Source organism: Oryza brachyantha, chromosome 9, assembly GCF_000231095.2.
Source record: "Oryza brachyantha chromosome 9, ObraRS2, whole genome shotgun sequence".
NCBI lineage: Eukaryota > Viridiplantae > Streptophyta > Magnoliopsida > Poales > Poaceae > Oryza > Oryza brachyantha.
In genome coordinates this window covers 14,806,565-14,831,664 of record NC_023171.2, presented here as the reverse complement: position 1 = coordinate 14,831,664, position 25,100 = coordinate 14,806,565, and the positions used below count along the sequence as shown (strand labels likewise).

The 25,100-nt window shown below is 41.0% G+C and overlaps 3 protein-coding genes across 5 annotated transcripts; 2 read left to right on the top strand and 1 right to left on the bottom strand.

Annotated features, from left to right (window-relative positions):
• The first annotated feature begins 201 nt into the window (after positions 1 to 201).
• Positions 202 to 2,315, top strand: LOC102705749. Its single transcript, XM_040527730.1, has 5 exons — positions 202 to 543; positions 625 to 1,371; positions 1,504 to 1,583; positions 1,676 to 1,747; positions 1,834 to 2,315. Exons 1-5 carry the CDS (start codon positions 220 to 222, stop codon positions 2,093 to 2,095), a joined length of 1,485 nt encoding a protein of 494 aa, XP_040383664.1. The 5' UTR covers positions 202 to 219; the 3' UTR covers positions 2,096 to 2,315.
• An 807-nt stretch (positions 2,316 to 3,122) lies between these two features.
• LOC102721579 lies at positions 3,123 to 15,341 on the bottom strand. Of its 3 annotated transcripts, none has more exons than XM_040527399.1 (22): positions 15,174 to 15,341; positions 14,482 to 14,911; positions 14,238 to 14,369; positions 12,576 to 12,664; positions 12,390 to 12,479; positions 10,895 to 11,600; positions 9,448 to 10,064; positions 9,065 to 9,353; positions 8,840 to 8,957; positions 6,754 to 8,255; positions 6,573 to 6,644; positions 6,187 to 6,319; positions 5,956 to 6,058; positions 5,800 to 5,883; positions 5,017 to 5,457; positions 4,698 to 4,793; positions 4,382 to 4,528; positions 4,148 to 4,291; positions 3,892 to 4,002; positions 3,617 to 3,799; positions 3,474 to 3,518; positions 3,123 to 3,385 (listed from the first exon to the last, which is right to left on the bottom strand). In XM_040527399.1, the coding sequence occupies exons 1-22, from the start codon at positions 15,243 to 15,245 to the stop codon at positions 3,251 to 3,253; spliced, it is 5,739 nt and encodes a 1,912-aa protein (XP_040383333.1). In that variant the 5' UTR covers positions 15,246 to 15,341; the 3' UTR covers positions 3,123 to 3,250. The 3 variants fall into 3 exon arrangements, with proteins under 3 accessions (XP_040383333.1, XP_040383332.1, XP_006660963.1); XM_040527398.1 differs by having other exon boundaries at positions 3,892 to 4,005; positions 15,174 to 15,339; XM_006660900.2 differs by lacking the exons at positions 14,482 to 14,911; positions 15,174 to 15,341 and having other exon boundaries at positions 3,892 to 4,005; positions 14,145 to 14,315.
• Positions 15,342 to 18,101: 2,760 nt separating this feature from the next.
• On the top strand, positions 18,102 to 24,446 carry LOC102705464 (cysteine--tRNA ligase CPS1 homolog, chloroplastic/mitochondrial). Its single transcript, XM_006661464.3, has 9 exons — positions 18,102 to 18,554; positions 19,093 to 19,156; positions 19,506 to 19,667; positions 20,989 to 21,159; positions 21,302 to 21,583; positions 21,659 to 21,784; positions 22,631 to 22,831; positions 22,966 to 23,067; positions 23,911 to 24,446. Exons 1-9 carry the CDS (start codon positions 18,169 to 18,171, stop codon positions 24,142 to 24,144), a joined length of 1,728 nt encoding a protein of 575 aa, XP_006661527.1. The 5' UTR covers positions 18,102 to 18,168; the 3' UTR covers positions 24,145 to 24,446.
• Positions 24,447 to 25,100: the final 654 nt, after the last annotated feature.

The window sequence follows — 25,100 nt, the reverse complement described above, 5'->3', positions numbered from 1 at the left end:
TCGGCCCATCTTGCCTTGAAACTATACTTGTTGACCTCGTGGCGCGGGGCCCACCTGCAGATTCAGCTCAACGGCTAGTTTCGTCCTCAACCGTTGGGCCGGAGGCAAACAAAACGCGATCCCATCGCCTTCGCTTCGTTGCTCCTCCGCTCGCTCGCCATCTCTCTCACGCTCCTCGCCTCGTCTCGCCTGAGCCAGCAGCTCGCCGCGCCGACGGCGATGGGGTACACGTACACGCCGACGTACTACTCGGGCCTGCAGGACACCATCGCGTCGCTCTGCAAGTCCATACTCCCCTTCGGCTTCAGGGCGGGGCGCCGCCTCACCGCCGACCAGGCCGCGGCCCGGCGCCACGCCGACGCGCTCAAGTGGCAGCAGGACTCGTTCCACCGCATCCTCCACCTCTCCGCGCTCCACCGCGAGGGCATCGTCCAGGCCTCCGACGTCGACGCCTTCCGCACCGGCATGCTGGACACCCTCGCCGCCCCCGCCGCGCACCCCGACCCGCCGGCCATCCTCCGCGACAAGCTCCTCTTCCTCCAGGTAGAGTATATCGTCTTCTACCTCCCTCCGTCCACCTGGAGTCATATATGCATCTCAGTCCCTTCCCCCCCTCGATTGCAGGAGCTCTTGTACGCCAAGTGCATCTCGCCGGCTGAGTACAACTCCACCAAGAGGCCACTCGTGCAGCGTCTCGCGGCGTTCGGGGTTGTGGTCGAATGCCCTGACGCGGACGTCGGTGACGGCGGCTCGGCGGCACCAGCTCCGTCAACGTCTCTGGAGGAGTGGTCGGAGATCGACCTCCGGGACCCGCCACCCGCCGCACCGGTCTCCGACAAGACAAAACACAAGTCCTTCGTCCCGCCATGGAAAACCAGAGGCAAGAAGGAGCATGACGCGAGCGGCGCGCCAAGGCCACCGCTAGCCCAAGTCGACCAGAACAACAGCAAGAACGCCGCATCCGTCCTCATGGCTGAGAGCTCGCCGTCGGAGGCGATGCCCTCCGGGAAGGCCGAGAAGGGGAAGAGGAGGCACCTAACAGCAATCTTCCAGAACGGCGGCGGCAACCATGGCAGTGAGAACAAGGAGCCCGCGGCGTCCATGGAAGGCACAGAGGAGAAGGATGCGGTGAAGGGCAAGAAGAAGAGCTCATGGGGGTTCGATGGCCTCAAGAAGTGGAAGAAGGCAGGCAATGATGAGGCGATGGCCGGCGGTGAGCGGCCGGAATGCGCTGCCCCGCGGTCGTCGTACAGTGAGTGCCGGCTTGAGGCGAGCCCCGCCGTTGCCAAGGATGCAAAGAGGGCCAAGAAGACGCTGCGCACGGCCACCGACGCCGATGATTCCGCTTCCAATTTGGTGAATAATGATAAGGTAGAGCAAACTGGCTGGCTGATCTCTCTCCATCATGTTCTGTTTCAGCGATCAAAATAGCAGCCATTGCTCATTGGTTGGTACTAGATTTACTGAACTGAATTGTGCTTTTTGTATCTGAACTTACTGAAGGTTTTGGTGGAGAACACAAAGAAAGAGCTGTCAAGGATTCAGGCTGAGTTATCATCTACCAACCGAAACCTGAACTTTTCGTAAGTCTCCATCTTTCAGTTTGGCAATGTAACTCTGGATCAATCACTGTTATTTGGAGTGTCTGAATGTCTCTGTTCTTGGCGTCATGTAGGGATCAGCAAATTGAGGCCATCTCAACAAAGCTTCCAGTGGACAAATCTGACCTCAAGACCTTCTTCCCCAAGTACTGAGAAACTTCACGGTTCAGTCATCATTCAGATTAACAGCACGGTTGAGAAATTCTAAGATGATAGTATCTGTTTTGCGCAGGGCATGGTGTGATGAACACGGAGACAACGTGATCGACGCCGCGAAGAAAGAGTTCAAGGAGCACGTCGAAGAGATGGAGAAGCAGAGGGACATCGCCGGCGGTGACGGCTGGGTGGCTTTTGGAGACAACCATGACGAGAACTTCAACCCGAGGGCCGCAGTGAAGGAGGGAAAGGTTCATGACAGTCTTAGCGGCAGTCAACACTTCACAAACCCTTTCTATGATCAGAAGAATCCTTTCTTGAATCCGACCTACGATTGATAATACAAGTGGATGTAATTGGTGTCTTTTGTGTTTGATTTCTTTGATGTTTGTAGTGTTTCAAGGTTCAATTGTTATATTGGACCTGGGTTGTATTATGAATTTTCTGTGAATTATGAAGGCTTTGAACCCTTGCGTTGCAGGTCCTTGATCTTTATGCGAGAAAAGTTGGTGTATGAAATGGTCTTTTGTAAAGTTTCTCCTCTGCTGGCTCATGAGTCGTGGGTCATTTTTTAGCAGGAATGGATCGATAATAGGAGCTTTGCCCTTTGTTCCTGAAACAAAATTATAGAGTAAAAACATATGGAACAGATTGATACTAGAGCGATAATTGGCTTATGAAATAAAACCTTGACAAGCAAGAGGCACATTTAAAATGTAGGCCAGAGACATCCAATCATGCACAACAGCTGTATAGAAGGGCATGAAAGATTAACACATCTAATTAGATAATGCCTCTTAGTTCCCAACTCCATAATATAAGACTAATCCAAGTTCATAGGATTATCACGCAAATTTTGGCTTCAGTTTCTGTTCATGGCCCAGCATCCAATTGGAATGGCTCATACATGTTGGTTACACCACCTATCGTATCCATTGTTCCAGTCAGTTGCTTGAGAGGATATTGCAATGACCTCCTTCGGTCATTCCAGGCAAAAAAAGAAAAAAAAAGGGAACTTCCCAGGTCGTTTCAGATTTTCTTTACAACTGCCTACACCCAACAAAATAGTAGTAGAACAAAGAGTACTGTACGTTCAAAATAGCCTGCACACTTATTTGATGAGTATTTTGTTGATATAGCATGCGATTCGAAATCAAATGTGAAGTTGCACATTGATATCCATATGGCTCGCATTTCATGATTTGTTACTCTGGGACCAAAACATTTCATAAGAGATTTGTTCAGTCCAAGAAGGGAAATTTGTAGGAAATTGTTTTGATGGTTGGTTACTCTCATGCTCCCCTGATTAATCATCACCTTCAGACACTAGTATCACAGATTCATTGGATGTTCTTTTTTTTTTTCTTTTTTTTTTGAAACATGAATTATCAGAGGAAGTCCCTACAGTTTATTCATATACACAGTGCGCGCATTACAATGTTGAATAGACAACACAACACCAACAACAATAAGACAATACGATAGTAAGTATCTTAGTTCAGATATCTCCTGCAGCCTAATGATCTACAGAAGCAGGGGATCCTATGCCCTTCATCTTCTCGGTTGAAATGATAATCGTACGTAATTTCTTCCCCTGGATTTATGTGGCGTTCCGCGAAGAACACTACCTGGACGACAATAAAAACATGTTAGAATTGATACGGATAAATTTGCAAGGTGAAGTGTTGAAGCGGACATTTCGAAAGGACAGCATACCTTCTTCTCGTTCCTTACGGAGATTATTTTTGCAACACAGTTTGGCTGATCCAACATAGATTGAAAGAAAATAAAACATGCATTAGAAAAATGCTCAGTTATAAATGGACAGAAAAGACACAGATGAGCATTATTGTTACTACTTGGCAAGAGTGATTGATGAATCTTGCGATCCCACCCTTGCGGGTGGCATCGATGATATGTTCCTTGTCAATCTTGAAGAAGTAACATGCACTCTTGTATTGTTGCCGTTTCCCAGATTGGTATTCAATCTCTCTTTTGTCAGCAACATATTGCCCAACAATTTCACCAACATACTCTACAACCTGAAATATTTTCATGCAGAACTTAAGAATTTCTTCATTTGCTAAGTTCTTATGTCAGTGCATGATACAGGAAAGCAGAACTGATGAGTTACCATAGAGCCACGTGGAATAAACTCTGATGTGTAGAGACCAAGCCCATGAATTCCAGATTTGTACACTACCAAATGCTTCCATCCCTTTAACTGCTTATAATGGACATACTCCTTCTAAAATGAGAATGAGGACAGGTAAACAGCTCATCCATTATATACTGCAAGCTTTGGTACGGTGGTACCTCCCTAATACACAGATTACAATGTACTATATTGAAGATAACCAACTGCAATGAAATGAAAGATTAGGAGTAACCTGTCCTCTCATGCAAGATTTCGATCCATTTATGCGTACCCAAGCATTGATCTGTTCTTGGGAAACACTGCACTCACCGAACTTCTCTTCTGGTTTCTTGCTACGATTAGCATCAAACCAGTCTCCCTTTCGGCCTCCAAAACCCTGTTTAAAAAGAATGACGAAGGTAGTTGTTAACTTTTAGGATTCTGATTCTTCAAGCAGTACAAAGATACTCCAAACCAGATAAATTACCTCTGTACGTGCACATGTCCAGTCATTGATTTTCAAGCACTCCTTTAGTTTCACATGATTAGAACCAAGCATAGCATGATCCAGGCATCTCCCATAAAAACCAACATTTTCGTTATGCTCACCTTCTGGCTCACTTTGCAACAAACCCTATTGAGATATCATGAGCAACGTACAGATTTAAATAGTGTAGAGACAACAATAAGTTGTTACCAAGAGGTCCAAGAGTGCAGAACATTTCTTATGGGCATGCAGTAAGCCAATGTGATGATATATAGGTTACCCTTGACGAAAAGTTTATTGTGAGTAGATATCATACCTTCTGATGGGCACACCAAGGATGAAAGAGAACTGAACAATGTACATCTCGACACCCCATAAATGAGCCACCAGTTCTGTTACAGATTGAGCATTCCTGATGACGAAAACATTTGCAATAATCAAGGTCTAGATTGAGCTCAATAGGACAAAATAATCTGGTGCAGGAGATACTTGTAGGTGATTCAATGACTAAAGATGAAATGAAACTCATGATCATTGACCAATGCCAGGTGCTGGCCTTGGACGTGCTTTCACTTTACAAGGGAAAAATAGTGTTTGGATGAAAATTCATAAGACCATGCACCTAGGGAACTCACAGTATTTCTTTTGGCAGGTGAAGCACCCGATATATCAAAAGCACTCATTGTGATTGCATTTGGGCATTCTGTACCAGGTGTCCACAACCCACAGACCACATGAACCCACTGCCTTGTTCGTGGACCAAATAAACTGGAATTGGGATTAGAGGTCCACGACTGGCTTGTAATGTTCCCAAGTGCACTACCAATTGAAGCTTCTTCCATATCAATAGAAGATATGGTATTGAAGCTTCTTGATCTGGGTCCATGAAACGAATCATGCCTGACATATTCCCCATGGAACGAACTTGTACATTCACTGTTCCCATTTCCTGATGAATAAGCATATTTATCTGATCTTCTTGTGGTTGCAATACCCCACAGTAAGCTTTTGAGAATATTCTTGGCTTTCAATGCCCTTGTCATAGCTCCACCTCCATAACCACATATGACACAGACCTGGCAGAATAAAACATAAGGTGAGACTGCTACACAATCAGTCACTACTAATTACTGACTAGATGTAGCTAAAATGGAGCAAGTTAGTGTTAGTAAGCTCAGTTTTGACCAATTATTTTCCATGCAGGTTGGTGCAGCATTCATATATCTATACCAGCAGCATATCCCTAAAAGGTACTTCAAGGATCAATAATTGGTCAAAAAATCTATAATGCTTGCCCATGCTAGTATGCATATATGGAACACACCGGTTTGTGAGTCAGCACAAAGATGGCTGTTCTAGCCTACATTATGCCCTATAAATACTTTTTAAAAAATGGTTCTGCAACTGATTTTTCTTACTGTGTCATGTATATTGATCTTGCAGGGCCTACAGAACCATTGTCCTCTTGGAACTTTTAGAACACCATAGCAAGCTTGGTGGACCTACAGAAAAAAATGCAAGCCTCTGTGTGAATAGACTGCAGTATTAAGTTCAGGTAAGGCAATATGACAAACCTTGATAAAGCACTTGCTGCACTCTATCAACTGATTGCAAGGCTCCAGGTTTGAGATACCACAAACACAACATGAAGCATCTAAACTAGGCCTTTGTGCATATCTGTACAAGGAATTATGCAGAACTTTGTCAGATCAGTCTGTGTAGCAAGATAAATTAATAAATATGGAATATTTTCAATGGAAAATATCCTTCTAAGCAAATCTGAAGAACGCATCTGGAGTTACAACCTTTCAAATTTAGCTTCACAGACTTGAACCGCACTGTGTTTATCTCCACAAGAACTGCATGCTGATTCATTTGTAAATTCTTCACACCTCTCCATCCTATTAAGAGATATGCATGCTCTTCGAGTCTTTATTCCTGCATATTGTTGGCATATTGTGTTGGTAAAACAAGGCTTCTTTAGCATCTCATGTGGAAATTAAGCAGATGAGGTGTTTGCTAATGCATGCGATATAGTTTCTCTGTAAAGATAACAACTAATGATCGTGTTACAGTTAATCAGTAATGTCACATAGTGAATCAGTCTTACAAAAAAGAAATCAATGTTTCCAATAAATAAAAAATAAATTTAACCAAATATACCATGGTTGTCCATGTCCTAAACTCCTACCTCTACTTCTTGACGCTGACAGCTGACTTGTCCCAATATCTGCAAGGCTAAGAAGCTCATCTTCTTCAAGTACTGAAAATGAGAGATTCGTTTTTTGTCAATTCCATTCTTCTAAAAGGAACACACCAAGTTACTCAGTTATATGCCAATACTATTTATAAAGGAGTTTTCAGAGATATACCATGGCAGGGATTTTGGTGGTCAGACTTGACGTGTGGCCTCGAGGCATTACATGAATACCTATTATTTTTGGGAGACCACAGCTCATCTTGTGAACTGAAACTTCTGTTGCTAGAGGAAGATTTATCTACAGAACAATCTGAGCTCTTTTCCTCAGAAAAATGGGCATGTTCTGTCTTACCGAGGGATTTGACTGTACGACATCTCTTAGCCTTTTTAAGAATCAGACTGAGTGGAACAATTTTGGGAGATTTCCGATTATCATTTGTTATTCCTGTAGCAATCAAACTAGAATCGATACTGGCACTCCCACTGCAAGCATCTTCACTATTAGGTTCATTTACAATGCCATTTAGAGACACATATTTTGGCAGTTTGCGAGCAAACAATCGACTCCCTTGCTGTTGGCATTTTGTTCTAGCCGAAGTGGTCACATCATCTTCTTGCTTTTCTCTATCAGAGGAATTTGATTCTCCAACCAAAATGCCCTTGTTATCTGACCGTTCATCATCAACATCGAGAACTTTGTAGTTTTTGTGAAGCCATTTCACATGTTTATTCAGACGCATGGGAGGATGTTTCCTCTTGGTTTTTGATACCCTGCGTGAAAATGGAACAGCCTCATGCCGTGGTTGAGAATCCCCTTCAAGAGATGACAGATTAATTTTCATAATATAGTCATCAGATTCTGATTGCTTTGCACAGCACTCCAATGTTCGTGTTTTCTTTGGCGTTTCAGAACATTGTCCCTCATTCTCATGTTCTTTCCGTTTACTTCCCTCAGAAATTTTATTATTTTTGTTCTTCACTAAAGATGGCTTCAAGTGAAATCTAGAGAAGCTATTTTGGGCTTCTTCACATCCTGTACTGATAGGCACATAGCTGGATGAGGAACATTTCTCAATTCTTGACCCTTCATCAAATACATAATTTTTATGTTCAAAACCATACTTAGCGGTACATGATGATATATTGTTCCCATCAGGTGATGCAGAAAACTTTGTCACAACATCGCTGGAGAATCCAGAAGAGAAACCAGATTTTAGTTCTTTAAATATTCCAGAATCTCTACGGGCACTCTCTTTCTCTCTTGCAGTTTCATAGGGCCAATGGTCACCTACGGCTGATGCTTCTGTTACATTCTTCAGCTGCTCTGATATAGGAACATAAGGTCGGTTCAATACTTTGTTAGATATCTCGTTCTGGAAAGAGTCATTTCTTCTAGCAATTATCTCGCTTGAGCACTGGCATATTAACTTTTCACTCTCCCCTAGTGTGCAACATCTGGCAGCCGCTTGCACATCCCCATCCTTGCTCTTTTGTACTATATGATCAGTTTGGTCGATTCTGGCAACACATTGCTTTCTAAATCCATAACCTACCAAACATTTCGGGACTAAAGAGCAGCTGCATTTTCCATCCTGACAAGGACTATGTTCTGTAGTATTAGGTGCTTCGACAAGAGGGTTCTTAGTCAAACTGTTGGCTGTATGCCCCATAGAACTGCAATCGTAACAAAAGAACGTGAAAAGGAGCACAGAGATAGCTTCAAGAGCACATTTTGCATGATAGTGCATGTATGCTAAATCTGCCATGTGTATACAGATATAGCATCAGATAAATATCTAATGTTCATTTCCTTGAAAACCATGTAACCTTCAGCAAAAACTGATGTTATCAAGTTATCATGTAATGGTGTGAAACAACACACAAGCATAATCTCAAATGGAAACAGAGAAGAAAGCTCATGTATACAACCTGTTTGACAGGGCGCCTACTCATTTTCCAGTACTCGTCTCAAGTTAATTAAAAGGCTGGTTTTAAGAGCATTGCTAAGAACAGGACATAACATGTGCTATCAGGCCAAATTAGCATTATACATACACTAGGCAGTGTCATCTATTAGAACCATTAGGATCAGAATTGAGGCTGGAATTGAATGTGTGAAGAGTGAAATCTTGGTAGCAGTGATGGAACTAAAATGGTCCATGGCATGTAATGGAGAAAAACAAAGGTTTGTTATGTGATACCAGCAACCAGTCAGAATGGAATTCAAGATAAGAAAACACTTGAGTAAATCAAAATACCTTCTGTAGTGAAACCCATCAATGGGACACGCTTGGCAACAGGACTGCAACATAAGCTCTCTAGAACATAATGAAGATCTTGGTATGAAAGTAGAGCATGTACGCGCTCCATCTAGCCCTGGAATATGAGAAAGAATGCCACTGAATTAAAACAATACAAAATTCAAGGAAACAATCAGAAATAAGTGTTTTATATATTATCACTTCCATTGTGAAGAAACTAACCTTCGACAATAGACCTATGGTCTGGAACTGGAGCACCATCATTACAGAAATGAGATCGGCAGAAATTGCCAGCTCTAAAACCAAGGTTGGAAGAATCTTCCTGAGCTTTGCAACAGCATCTATGTATTGGTTTTCCTAGTGAGGATTGATCATTTTGGCCAAAACTAGGTAGAAACTCACTAGGTGTATAACAGAAGGCTTTTCCACACTGACAACTAATTTTGGTAGCTCTCAAACTTTTGTGTGTGCACAAGTCATCTGCACAATCAAAAGACATATATCTCCTGGCCTGCACATAATGCTTGTCGAATCAAAAGACATTTCGGTGGTTGGCAGTGGTGATGGACCACTTTGTGCTATGTAAAAGTGTAAGATCAACTTACCGTTCTATCATACAAACAGGGAGCCCTAGTCTCAGCATGTGCAAGATGGGATTTGTCAGCAACATGATTACAACACCTGCAATTCACAGGAGAAGAAACTTCTGTGCAAATTTTGGAGATTCCAGCATTAGGTTGACTAGGCAGCAATTGTGGAAGGCAGTCACCATTTAATGAAGGCTCCTGACTATTTCCATGAAGTACATCTTGATGGACATATCCCTTGGATGCCACTGGAAGAGACCTGCCATTTGATATCCTTTTTGTATGAATAATGGCCGGGGTCAACTTCAACTGATTATCATTTGCCCTTGTCTCAACCTGTGTACTTGCAGCTTTTAAATGATCAGAACTATATGCAACATCTGGAGCCTTAAGAAGGTAATGCTCATTACTGTTGAGAACATCATCAATGGACTCAGATGTACTATTTCTCTCAAGATGTGAAAGAAATAATGAAATAAATGAATTCTTTGCCGTGTCAACTGTAACCTCATTGAGTTCAGAATGGCTGGTTCCATTAGCAACTTCAAGTGGTCGTTTCCTATTCCCCGTGCTAAATGATGGATCAATGCTTTCTATAGTTTTGTTGGCATTGGTAGTTTGCTTTGGATAAGCATCTGCACCAAGTGATTCTGACATTATATGAACATTACAGGGAAATGCTCTCGTTTTACGCTAAGAAAGAATTAAGCATAACTGTGTTTCTATGGTGTTATAAATCATACCAAAACTCACATTCATTGTGATAGCACTAGCAGCTTGTTGTGGTGTTTTTTTTCGTTTTATGTATTCCGCACCTAGCATAACAAGCTCTTGGCATATCTAATCAGCAAACATACAAAACTACATATGTACCTTAATAATAGTTAACAATTATTCCCTCCGGTCAAAAATATGTAATTTAGGACAAGATTTGGTCAGACCTTTAAAATTGTAACCATCAATAATTTCTTACTTCCTCCAGTTTGATAATTCTTGTCGTTTTGGACAACATCACGGTCTTCTAAATCTATATTTGACCGTGATTTTCTATTAAATATATATTTAACAAATAAATAAATGTTTGCTTTTATTAAAATACGCTTTATGACTCACCTATACATGTTGTCCTAGTAATCTCAGACTACATATTTTAAAAGTTATTAATTGACCACACCATTATTCAAAACGACAAGAATTATAGAACCGGAGGGAGTAAATGCTTGGTTTAAATACAAAATAAATGGTATACATAGACTTGCCTCGAAAAGTACTATCATAATATCATAATCTTATCAGATTTTATAAATTTATTCTAACATAAAATTGGTTGTCAAAATTTTAGAAGTTTGACCAATCTTGTCCTAAAAGACAAATATTTTGACTGGAGGGAATACAAGTTACTAAGTTCTAGCCAAATGATAATGCAGAGAACAAAACAATTACAGCTAATAATAGGAAAACTCACTTGGAGTTGTGAATTGCAGGTGCTCCTGAGGTTTCTGAAATTCGATTATTGTCGACTGCACTGATGGAAATAGGGTAGTCATAGATTGATGATAAGATGATTGCCCCAGCTTCAACTCAGTGTTTGATGCTCTGCCTGAACCATCTTGAAATATTTTGCGGGGTATATCAGGCATGCATGCCCTATTATCATTGCGTGAAACCCTTGTAGAACTAGGACCAGAACTACGAGACAAGTTATTTAAGTTTTTCTCCAAAAGATTTGCATAATCATGTGCCAAATGATTTCTACTGTAAGTTATCCCCATGTTTGCAGTTGAACACGTTCGTACCTTTGGTGTTCTAATAGAGTTCAGGTTCATGTCATGAATAGTATGATTTGCTAAATTTAGTTTTGAACTCTGCTGCAAAGCTGGTTTCTTTGTGAAAGCTTCATGTAAACCAACACTCTTTCTATAATATGTTTCATCTGGTTTATTCACTAACTTCTCGACAGAAGTTAATCCCCCAACCTCATTGTGCATATCACTGGAATAAACTGGATTGTCTATAGGCCCTGTGTTGTTTCCATGTCCACTGAATAACCCTGTTTTTTCCATGTTACTGTTTGCTATAAGGAGATTTTTTGTCCACAATTCTTCTGGAGAATATCTCATATGTGCCCATTCTGGCCAGTCCCATTTAGCATCAGAAATGGATGATCCAACCTAGATGTAACAAGAAGGGGAAAATATAACAGCTGATAAACGATATGGAGTGGCTGTTATATGATCAGGGCACGCTGGAAGTGAATGTGCGAAGAAAATGTATTTCAATAAGCTTTCTGGTGTTCATTAACAAAATATGCAAAATACTTACAAGATGGAACACAATACTACACATAAGAAAGTTCAAGATGTATGAAACGAAAAGGTGGAGTGGTGGACGATGAGGGTTTAGGAAATCAACGAGTTAAGAAGCATGCCATGTGAGGTAGTTGTGAGCTACCAATATCTGATAGAAAATATCTCTGGTGTCCTTAAGCCTATTGCAGTATCATTGCAACGAGAACTATCATTACTTCTAAAGCACAGAAGATTACAATGCCTCCATTGCAGAGTTAAACAAAGAAAAACTTTAAATGATATATGTAAGTGTTACTACAGACTACATTTGATAAGATTTTCCAGGATATAATGCATAAAATACTACTAAAGTATTCTTCAGTTCTTTTCCTGCTGCACCAGCAACTGATTAATGTAGTTAAAATTACTTGCTAGAAGATAGAGCTTGGGCTTTTACATGTGGTAAAAAAAGAGTCACTTTATTTCTATCCAGTAGTACACCATTGACAACTAGTCACTTTGTGACCCACATCAAACTGCCTGCTGGCACAACTATTATTGTACTAGGTGCCTACATGTTACATTTAAACAGCCAAATCCAGTATGTGATTATTCTCAGATACTTAACAACTGAAATTAATAGATCAAACCAGAACAAGATAAAATTCTCACCCCCATGCAGTATTTGAGCCATTGTCCGATAGTCATGCCATTATCCATGACGACAATTTCGCCAGCTTTTTCTGCAGGTCCTCCTGAATGCTACGACAACAAGTGTATATAGCTTTTATCAGTAAGACCTTCTGTAATAGTGCCTAAATGGAGAATCAGCATAACAATCATAAATTCACATAGTACCTCACAGAACTTGGCCACAGACATTCTCAGTCGATGACAAAAGCAACAGACTCCAAAAATCCCAGCTCCACCCACAAAGAATTCTCCACCTGTTTATATGACAAAGGCATGTCAGAAGGATTAAGTACAAAAACTGATGTATGGTCATAATGGATCAAAGCAGCAGGTGGAACACTTTTACCAAAACTATCTAGCTGTTCTAATATTTAATTAAAAATAACTCTGCATAAGAGCTCCATCACCATTAAAATTGTTACAAAACAAGTTATTTGATCAAGTCAATGCAACAAAACAGCCATGGTTAATTCCCCTAATTGCAGCCCATGAATTGCCTTCATGCAAGGGAATAAATTAGTCTAATTGCAGCCCATAATTTGCCTTCATGCAAGGGAATAGCCAGCCCATAAACAAGCCCCTAAATCAGCCATATTCATGTGTATTGATAGTGTTTAAAAATTTTGTAATTGCCCACATTTAGTGGGTTGTTATCTCCCTATATAAGGAGACATTTGGATCAATGGAATGGATACAAGTGACACACAATTCTCAGCTCATTCTCTTGCCTCTATCTTACATTCTCTAACACATTATCAAGCACGCTCTAATCAGTTGAGTACGGAAACGCTGACAAGGGTAAAAATGGCTCAAAATTTACCAATTCCTATTGATGCCGACTCATTTCTCCCTCACAATCTCCGTGCTCATCAACTGCAGCGCCTCATGCACCAGCAGCTTGACGAGCGCCTTCGGGCTCTAGTGCGTCGTCTTCGACATCGCAAGGGCCGTACCGCAGGCTTCACCGGCCATGGCTCCTGGTCCCTGCGATGTCGAAGACGACGCACCGGAGCCCGGAGGAGCTCGTCTAGCTGCTGGTGCATGAGGCGCCACAGTTGATGTGCGCGGAGATTACGAGGGAGAGAAGAGTTAGCATCAACAGGAACCGGCAAATCTCTATCCATTCTTACCCTTCTCTTAGTTGTTTTGCTCAACTAGTTAGAGCGGTTGATAACATGTTAGAAATTGTGAGATAGAGACAAATGTAGAGAGCTGAATAGAGAGTCACTTGTCATTTTCATTAATCCAAACAACTCCTTATATAGGGAGATTTCCAGCCCACTAATTGTGGGCTGTTACAAATTCATAAACACCATCAATACATATGAATATGGCTGATTTAGAGTCTTGTTTATGGGCTGGTTTATTTCCTTGCATGAAGGCACATTATGGGCTGCAATTAAGATAGTTTATTCCCTTGCATGAAGGCAATTCATGGGCTGCAATGAGGGGAATTAACCATGGCTGTTTTGTTGCATTGACTTGATCAAATAACTTGTTTTGTAACAAAAATCTAACAAATTAAGCAACAGAACCCATATTATGAAGCTATAATACAAAGCAGTAATTTCAGAACTACATGATGTATCTGCAAAAGCAAGAGGCAGAAAACCTTTTTTTATTTCCATGGGTGTAAAACTTTTAACATGCCACTCATCAGACATAGTTCAATGGCTGGGTTCTCTATTTAGGCCATTCCAGATACAGGTTTTTGAAAGGGTAAAAAATGCTTACTGTAACTAGCCATTCAATGACCACCTCCCTCATGAGGCCATGACAGAGGGTAGTCAATCTAGGTTGCAGATAATTGTTTCAAGTTGAACCCACCAACATTCAGACAGGAGACGCGAATCTGATCCCCTAGAAGCGCAGGTTGATGGCAGGGGGTCGATTTGGTTGGCGATTTCTGCATTGTGCATGTGCTTGAGTTCTGAAACTGGCTGGCACCTTGGGATATCCCTGCATGTCCAAATAAGCACTAACAGTAAGAGACTACAACACCGAGACAGAAATTGTAGCATTGAGGACACTACTATAGTACAGAGTACAGACTCGAAGTCTGGAACCATACCATTGTTTACTGAACATTTTCCTGCGAAACTAACCGGTGCATTAGCACTTGTGTTTTGAAACAGCGCCCCCAAGCTGGTTGTCTGCTCAACGCTGCTGCTAGCTGCCAAGCCATGTCTCGGATGCTTCAGCAGAGGCTCCACGCCTCTGGGCGGCGAAGCGCGAGTAAGATCAATGACACTGGCAGCATTGTTCCCATTTGGCATGCCAAACAACGCCTTTAGGTCAGGCATATGGCTAGCGTGGGGATGATTCCCAGACACTTGAGCAAGCAATGAGTTGCTCGGCGCCGCAGCCGCTCTCGCGGGTTGGCCGTACTGCGAGCCCGGGTGGTTTGCGGCCAGCTGCTCCGGCGCCGGCGCCGCCCCACCGGCGGCTTCCTGCTGTGCGGCGAAGGGGCGGAGGAGGTACCGCAGATTGGCCGTGTCAATCTACAGTGCAATGACGCCATATGAGCATCTCCATCTCAACAAAAAAAAAAATTCAACCTCAACTCCACACAGCATTTCGATTCCAGAAAACAAATGGCGGATGGCACCACCAATCCTACAAGTCACAACGCCAAAAAAACCGCCTCCACGCACGGAGCGAGTGGTCGGGGGTCGAGCAAAACCCCTCGTAAACCCCCGCACTCCACATCCACAAATCCAACCACCCAGAGAACACCGGCATGATGCCGCCACCGAAGCACACCTGGTTCGGCGCCGCGGGTGCCGGTGCCGGAGGCGGAGGCGGAGGCCACCGCGCGGGCCACGCGTCGTCCATCCGGTGGCGCCGCCGGGGGAGGGGGGGGGCGTGGGTTGGCGAAACCGCGGTGGTATTGGTGAGGCGAGGCGTGCGGCGTGGGTGCGGGGTTCTCTTCTCTCTTCTCTCCCGTAGTTATGGGCGGCGCTGACGACTCTACTGTGGCGGGGGTGAGGACGACGCGCCCTTTGGCTTTTGCTGCTGGTGATGACTCCTCGCTCTGCTCTGCTCTGCTCTGCTCTGGTCAGGGGTCGGGAGGCAGGCCAGACGATAGGATTGGGCACGCTCCGCTGTCTCCATGGACCTCGTCCATTTAATCATTAATCACTCTCAGATCATGGCCCTTACATCGTTTCGTTTGATATTAATTAGAAGTATTAAATATAAACCGATAACAAAACCAATTTTATAAATAAATATTATTTTATTAGACAAATTTTTTATGACTAATTAATTTACGATTAGTAAATATTTACTGTAGTATCACATTCACTAATTATGGATTAATTAGGCTCATTAGATTCGTTTCACGAAATAGTCAAGAGTATGAGATGAGTTTTATTAATAGTCTACATTTAATACTTTTAATTAGTGTCCAAACATTCGATGTGACATGGATTTGAAAAAGTTACGTGGATCCAAACAGGGTCTAAATTTATGAGGTAGGTTTAATTTAGGCATTAAAGATTTGACAAAACAATTAAAATAATTAATGGGTCATTATATCCGTTCAAAAATATAAGCATTTCTATATATTAGTTATATCGTCTAAGGAGATATCAAGAGATTTTATTTTAGTCATTTAATGATCAATTTTTGAGCTTTCAAATTAATTAGATTCTATTTCTAAATATCAGATTGGCTCTAGAATTACTAGAGTGATTGAAATCGTAAGAATCCAACCATGTTTATATTATGGTATACAATTTAAATCATATCAATTATTATATTTTGAAACGGATGAAGTGATTCTTTTGCATCTATAAATTTAGTGGTTTAAAAGTCAATGTTTAGAATATAAAAAAAGTATTTATTTTTGGACAGAGAAAATATAGTTTATATACTCCTAAAAGTCCTAAAATCTTCTCCAAAATCAAGTTTTAAAATTGAAACTATGCAGTTTGTTTAGCAGGACTCCAACTTATTAAAATAACTTGTGAAGCACGGATTGGAGCCGTGGAGCAACCTAAACCTCACTATGCCTCTCTAGATCATTTTTCAAATCACTCCAACCAACTCCCTTCACTTCCCGAGTTGAACTAAACTGTTTGTCTGAATTCCATCACCAAGAAAGATCTAGGAGTTAGAGCTGCTAAATAGGCCCTTGGTTATGAAAAAGTGGATTATATAAGATGGCAAAGAGATAATAAGAGGCATTCATGTTTTGTTAGGATATCTTTAATGTTTACCCCTTGTACAAAACTAAACATGCCCACTACTACGTTTTACGTGTTGGTTTCTAACCTTAACTATCAAACTCAGATATCGTCAGTATTCATTCTGTTATATAATATAAGCATTTAGATTTTGTCAAAAAAATGTTCTTTTTATCTTGCCGTATTATTATTAATTTAGGGATCATTGGGCAGCGATGTTTTTTTTTTCTAAAACATCATTTTCCGTAATCATGTGTTAAACGATGTGTTTTTTATAAATATAAATATATATATATAATTACTTAAAAAAGTTGTTTTAATATATTTTGATGTTTAATATGATTAGTATTATTAATCATACGCTAATAGCTCATATAGCTTTGTGTATCCTATTTTTCCTCTTCTTTTTCTCTAACTCAAACTTAGCCTTGGTGTTTCTTTGGAATGCAGTAATTTCATGAAATATTTTATTTGCTCCAAAAATCCAAAAAAAAATCCCTCCAATCCGAGTTAGGGATTAATAATACGTATGAAGTTTTTTTATAAACATTAAACAAATAAACAACCTATAAATGTTTATGACAGCGCACGAAGAAAGCAAGATCAGAACACAACGCCATTGCCTTGAGCCCTTGAGAGGTGTGAGGATGGAACAAAGAGCTACAAATTTTGTTTCTCTTTGTAATACTTTTTCATTGACTTTTTTACACTACACATTTAAACTTTTATCATAAACGGTCCATAAAGACCTGGTGCATCGACAATTTTTGGTACAAAAGCCAATCACGAGGAGCGGGGGGACCCGTGAACAGTGCAAAAGTGTGGGAACACATGGGCCCATCTGAGGTAAAGGGCCCCTTCATAGACTGGGTCCTCCATGTGCTGCATGAGCCAAGACGTGACTGTACCTGCAACGCAGCAAACGGTGGGCTGGGCCAGCTGCGACACCGGACGAGTGAAGGCTTTCCTGGGCCGTTAGATGGGCTGGAAAGTTGACGTGACAGACGGCGGAGAGTAGTCTGGGACGGACAATAACGGTCCCTATGACAATTTTACAGTTTGTCCTTTTTAAATGAGATGTATCATCGTTTTTTCTTAATTTATTAATTATACTCTAGTTTTATATAATTGCAATATAGACCTGGCGTGTATCGTGTTCGATTATTATTTTCATCGACCATTTCCGCTTATTTAAAGCGGCATACTCGACTGTTCATAGAGAGGTGTTTGCATTCTCTTTTTTATTTATACGTTTCCAGAAAAGAGAAAAGAAATCAAGGCCCCATCGTTTCGTTTTTTATAAAAAACAAAAACACGTTTTTTAAATAAAAAATAATTTACTTATAAAATTTTTATACATGTATGTAGTGACTCAAAAGTTATAAAAATACACGATAAAAAAAATATAAAATTAAGCTCAAAATTAAATTAAAAAATTTAAATTTGGGCAGTTTTAACTCCGAAACGATGAGAGCATAAATCGCTGGAAAAACCAAAAAAAAATCAGCAAAGAGGGAAACGCTATCCGCTACCCATCGCCCCGTCGCGCCTACAGACGAGTGACCGAGATGGCGGCGGCGGCGGCGGCGAGGCGCGCCGCTAGCCTCCTCCCTCTCCTCCTCTCCTCGCCGTCGCGAGCTCGCCTGCCTCACCGCCAAACGCTCACCCTGACCCCTCTGCTGCGCCCCCACGGCCTCTACTCCCACTCCGGCCCCAAGCCCACGTCATCCGCCGCGTTTTCCGCCTCCGCCGGCGCCGCGGCCTCGAATGGCAGCGCGCCCGCGGAGAGGACCCGGGAGCTGCAGCTCTACAACACGAAGTCGCGGCGGAAGGAGCTGTTCCAGCCACGGGTTCCCGGCGGGGAGGTCGGCATGTACGTCTGCGGCGTCACCCCCTACGACGACAGCCACATCGGCCACGCCCGCGCCTACGTCGCCTTCGACGTCCTCTACAGGTTTCCCCTAGCTCCATTACTGCTTCAGATTTCGACCCTTTCGTTATCTTCGACCTCCAGTAATATGACCGTGCAACTGTGACTCACCCAATGTAGAGTAGTACTTAATTAGTAGTTCTATGGAGCTCTGAACAAATTTACACCGGCCTATAACAGCATTGTACATGGAGAAAACGAGGAGACATGTTTATAGCAGTAAATCCGTTGCAAAATTGTTTGTGAATACGCACTGAGATACATTTTGCGATTTAACTAGCTTGGTTTAGGATGCTGCGAGATTAGTATTTCGTGTGAAATGATCCAAGTCTTCCCGTATAAACAGTTCTTCTGGAAGCAGAAAATGTGCTCTGGAAGCATAACAGAGTAAAGCAACCTCCATACCCAGGAGCAAATTCACACCCATGAATCCTGCCATGATATGTCTATGGTTTTTTTGCTCACATTCAGCATGCTCTTAGTATGTTGTCTTATTTCTTCTCCTGGCAGATGTTACCTCATAGTCTCATATACTTATCTCATATATTGTGACATCTGACAGGTACCTGCTTTATTTGGACCATAAAGTGCGCTATGTTCGGAATTTTACTGACATTGATGACAAGGTAATTTTTTCAGTCAAATTTGTTTTCAAACAACCAATTAAGTTCTGACAACTAATTTTACTGACGACCTATTGATAATTTTACTAATGCTACATATATTCCTCCTGCAAATCTTCCATATTTGAAACTCATTATAGCATATACCTTTTAATTCGGAGAAAATGTGTCACATTGATTTATCTTGCAACCAGTGTTATGTTCATTTCAGATTAATAACTTCAAGTTTGTTTCACTATATTTACCTCCTAAATTGTATTAAGATATTTTGCCTGGACACCTAGAAAGAAAATTTATGTGCCAATTGCTAATCTGCACAGGAAACCTGAGTTGCACTTCTGGAATTCTGTAGATAATTGCAAGAGCAAATCAATTGGGAGAAGATCCTTTTAGCTTAAGCAAAAGGTACTCTGATGACTTCCTATCAGACATGGCTGATCTTCATTGTTTACCACCATCTGTGGAGCCTCGTGTTTCTGACCACATTGATCAGATTATAAACATGATTAAACAGGTAAAATATACCTGCAGTATGGATCATTGGTGTTTTTCCTATGGTGCTCAGTTTTATTGTTATGCAGCTCCTTTCTATTTCTCCTATTAATCCACCATTTTGTGTAATAGCTTGTGAGAGTTCCTTATTTTGACTACTCTAATCCAGAAAGAAATGATTCATAACACATCATTAAATCGACACTTGACAATATGTTGCTTTCTTGTCATTGCCAGTTCATGATGTGATTCCTGTACAAAGAACATTCAATGTGGATAAGAATAATACATGAGCACCAAAACTCAAACCAACAAAATAAAAACACGTAATAGGCTAGATGTCACTGTGCCCGTGCAGCACAACAAAGCCAATTTCCATTTCTTGAAGTAGCCCCTGGCATTACCGGGAGGATGCCTAGCCGGGGTTCGAGAGGACTCTGAACAGACTAGCAACTGGGGTACGCTATGCTGACGCGACGCGACGCCATACCGGACAGAAATACAGGTAGAAAAGTCTTCGTCAAGGAAAACATTGGATTTTGGAGGTGGCTGCACCCAATGGTCAGGGACAGGACTACTAAGTGGCTGTTTGGATCCAGGGACTTCCTTTGTCACATTGGATGTTTAGACGTTAATTAGGAGTATTAAATATAAGCTGATAACAAAACTAATTGCATAAATAAAGACTATTTCATTAGACAAATTTTTTAAGCCTAATTAATCCATGATTAGCAAATGTTTACTGTAGCACCACATTCGCTAATCATGGACTAATTAGGCTCAATAGATTCATCTCGCGAAATAGTCCAGAGTATGGGGTGGGTTTATTAATAGTCTATATTTAATACTTCTAATTAGTGTCTAAACATTCGATGTGACAGGGGTTAAAAAAAGTCTGGAGTATCCAAACAGGCCCTAAGGAGCAATGATTCTGAATGTTTATTATTTCTTATTTAGTACAAATGATAGCAGAGTGCCTCTTATGTAAAGGGCCCTCCTAACAATCATTGATAAGATCAATCCAAATAATATCTTGCCTGCTTACTAGACAAGATACCAAAATAGATACATCTCCTTAAAAAGGCCTGCCTAAAGACATCCAACGTTCGGGCGTGACAGTTTGACGAGTGACTGTGGAAGCTTGAATAATAATGGAACCTGATCAACTGCACATGACAAAATGTTACATATTTAGAGCACATCCACAAAATATTGTCAATCACGTGCAATAGCCAAAGTAAGGCATTTAATGAAAATGTTGTTGCCATTGTATTCTTTCTATGATATAACTGTTTTATGTATTGCACATCTTGACATTTTATCTATGACATTTCTTGAAACAGATCCTTGATAATGGCTGTGCATATATAATTGGTGGGGATGTTTATTTCTCTGTTGAAAATTTCCCTGAATACGGGGAGTTATCTGGTCGAAAATTAGATGATAATAGAGCTGGTGAAAGGGTTGCTGTTGATGAGAGGAAGAAGAACCCAGCTGATTTTGCTCTGTGGAAGGTATATGTCTTGTTCTCAATAATGATTTTTTTGGCACGTGTATCTATTATGTACTCTTGTTCTCTGAAGAGATCATTTATTTCAATACGAACATATCTTTAGAGAGTTCAGTTTCAAGTCAGTTGATTCTGTGTTACTCCAGGCTGCAAAAGATGGGGAGCCAGGTTGGGATAGCCCTTGGGGCCTTGGAAGGCCAGGATGGCACATAGAATGCAGTGCCATGAGTGCACATTACTTGGGCCACTCTTTTGATATACATGGTGGTGGGGAGGACCTCGTCTTTCCACACCATGAGAATGAAATTGCTCAGAGCCGTGCCGCATGTTGTGACAGCAGCATTAGTTACTGGATACACAATGGCTTTGTCAATGTAAACAGCCAGAAAATGTCAAAATCGCTGGGCAACTTTGTCACTATACGCAAAGTAAGAAAATATAACTTTCTTTTATCTATCTAATTGCTGTGCCTAATTTTTCTCAAAGATTATCTACTTTCTCAGGTTACAGAACTGTACCACCCGCTTGCTTTGAGAATATTTTTACTTGGTACACACTACAGGTCCCCAATCAATTATTCCATAGAACAGCTTAATGTTGCATCAGACAGATTGTACTACACTTACCAGGTATATTATATCTTCTTATTTTCATGTTAGTTTTACCAATCCTAGGCTTTATTTCTACCAGCAAAACTGCGGGGCCAGACCATGGGTGTTGGAAAAGTAATCCTGAACCTTCTTGGCCAGGCCTCTGTACTTTGGCTTCTAGGACTTATTCAGGCCTATGTAGTTTGGCTTGTCTTATTAAAAGTATCTTTCATACTCATATTCCAAAAGTGACCATGCTTCTCTAAAAGGGAATGGCAATAGGCCTTAAGTTGACATGCATGAATTAGCATCATTACTTTTTTATTTGTTTGAGAATAAGTGTAGGTTATGTTTATGCCAAAACATGTACAAGATTTAGATACACGTTCAGTTTGTAGGAAAAAAAATATTAGATGTATCATATTTTTATCTTTTGAAAGCCAAACATATCATTATTCAACTTGCCATCTGCATTTGTCTTGACCTACAATGCCCTATTCCAATTAAAAGTCGGTTTGCTTAAATTGAAGTCTCCTTTTTTATTGAGCTTTTTTGTGTATTAGCTGATTAAAAAGTGGTCATAGGTTAAGCCCAAAATTTGGAATCACATGTTAACTTTACAATTCATTGGAGTGTAGCTATAGTTGCACACTTGGTCTGACCAGGCAGCCCTGACTTTTGCTTCTTCTTAATCACTAAGCTAGATCACTTAACTTCTGATTCACCTAACTCCGAACAGAAAGCTGCTTCAATTTGAATGACAAACCCTAACGTTTTGAGTTGTGATGTCACTGGAAATGAAATGTCCATTCTTGCTATTGCTTCAGGAGATATTTCTATGCCGTAACTCTAAATCATGGAGCTTGTTTATTTATTTATTTACAGACACTACAAGATTGTGAAGAAAATTGTCGACAACACCAAAGCAATGCTGGAGACCCGTTACCTGTTAATACTACAAATTTTATCCAGAAACTTCATGATGAATTTGAGGCTTCAATGTCTGATGATCTTCACACTTCAGTAGCACTGGCTGCTGTTTCTGAGCCACTAAAAGTTATGAATGATTTACTGCATACTCGTAAGGTAAATAGAATGAAAACCTTGTGGATATACAGTTTAGTGGTTTTCAGGGCTCTATGATTTGATCTGTTCTTATGAGGTTATGCCACAGGTAAAATCCTATCTAATTGCTTGATCTTTCTCTGATGTTTGAGCAGGGAAAGAAGCAGGAAAAGCGACTGGAGTCACTTTCTGCTATGGAAGAGAAAATAAGGGCAGTGCTTTCTGTCCTAGGGCTACTTCCATCAAGCTATTATGATGTGAGTGCTATGTTTTATCTTTTCTAGTCAATCAGTTTGAATATGTCTTTTCTGCTGAAGAACACACCTTGTTTTCTTTCCTCTGTGAACACTCATTATCCATCCCTATCTGATCACTTCTATAGCCCATATGCCTGCCTATATGTTGTATTTTGTCACTTTGTTGTCATGTTAATACATTATGGTATTCGATAAACCAAGAGCCAGAAAGTTACATGTTACTGTCCGATGGCAAGTTGAGCAAACCACACCTGCAAGCTTTTCACTAGACCCTGTCTTCTAGGATATATTCCACCCCCTTAAACACAATGCTACATCTTCCCGAAGTACCCAACCTCAAATCTGCAAAATCGAGATATTTGAAATTCCTTTTTTTCAAAGAACCAACCAGTATATGGCAATAGGCTGGTTTCTGCCAACAAATGGAACTGGACTCCAACTTCTTTTCTTTTTCTGTTTTGCTCAGTTCCTGTTTTCAGAACTCTGCTCAAAGCAACTAGTTAAGGCGAGCAGCATCTGTTTAAAGTAAAAGGCAATATAGGGTCAATTTAGGCCTACAATTCAGCCTTATTTAAGTTCGAGGCTGCAACTGCAAAGGCTTCCCACGGTTGAATAGCTCAGGACAAATGAATCTTCAAAACTTCTGTTTCCTTTGTCAATGAAAGAGATACTGTAGTGACCACTGTTATAAGTGCTTAATTGGTGTATCCCTGCCCATAGACCGCCGAGTGTAATCAAATTCCAACACACCCTGTTTATTATAATTCAACTTGAGTGAACATGTGTGAATAGCTGAACCTTTTCTCCGCACACTAGACATCACTAACAATTCTATATTATCAGGCTCTGCAGCAGCTGCGGGAAAAAGCACTGAGAAGAGCTTCCATGACAGAGGATCAGGTCCTGCAGAAGATTGAAGAAAGGACTTCAGCAAGAAAGGCGAAACAGTACGAAAAATCTGATGAAATCCGAAAAGAACTGGCTGCCGTTGGAATTGCTCTCATGGATGGTCCAGAAGGAACAACTTGGAGGCCATCTGTACCTCTTTCTGAGCAAGGGTTGGTTGCCAGTACATGATCTGCACAACAAGCTCCGGTGTGACCATTGGCCCCATCACCATTCATGAGAAACTGCAATGTGCTGGAGCTTTCTGGGAGAAAGTCAAGATGGCCTGCACGATTCGGTAGAGTGGAGATATAGGAACGAGAAGATAACCAAGTTTTACAGTCTTATCACCTCATACATTTTTTTGTGTTCTTTGTAACTAATTAAGTAGTAATCATTCTTGAGTCAGCTACAGCTGATGTGGTGCAACATTTTGTCAGTCTATAACTTGCATAATTCTTTTTGAATGATAATACGGTTTTGCATCTCAAATCGAAGTAACCCGGATGTCTAAAAGTTACCAGAATAAAATGTCGACACCATCATCTTTCTCCTGTGTTATCATCATTTTTCTGCCTGTATTTGACACCTTTATGTTTTTGTTTCTATTTATACTTATAAGCTAAAATTTAAAATTTTAATCTTAAATTTAGATTAAATTTAGAGTTGATTCTGAGGTTTTTTTACCGAAGTTTATTTTCTAACCTTGGCTATTAGATAATTAGATAATTAAGAATACGTATATAAAAAATATTTATAAATTATTTTTTACTTGTAAATATGTATTGTTTTGTCTTGTCAATCGCTTATGGGATATCTCTCTATATAGTCCGTATATGGTAATCCGTAGCATAACAGGGGTCTATATGCAAAATATCGTACAACTGCCATCGAGATAAACTGAGTGACGTGGCGGTGAAGGGCCCACAAGTCAGTGTCTCACGAACCACGCCAACCAGACAACCACACGCTCGCGAGGAAAAAAGTTCAAAGCGCAGCAGTTTCACACTTGCACGGCACACACTCTCCTCTTCCCGTGTCCGCTCGTTTGCTCCGCCGTCGCGTGCTCCTCTCCTCCTCACGAAACAACGCCGCAACACCGGACCACCTCCCCAACTCCACTCCACACTCCTCCGAACCTCTCCCTC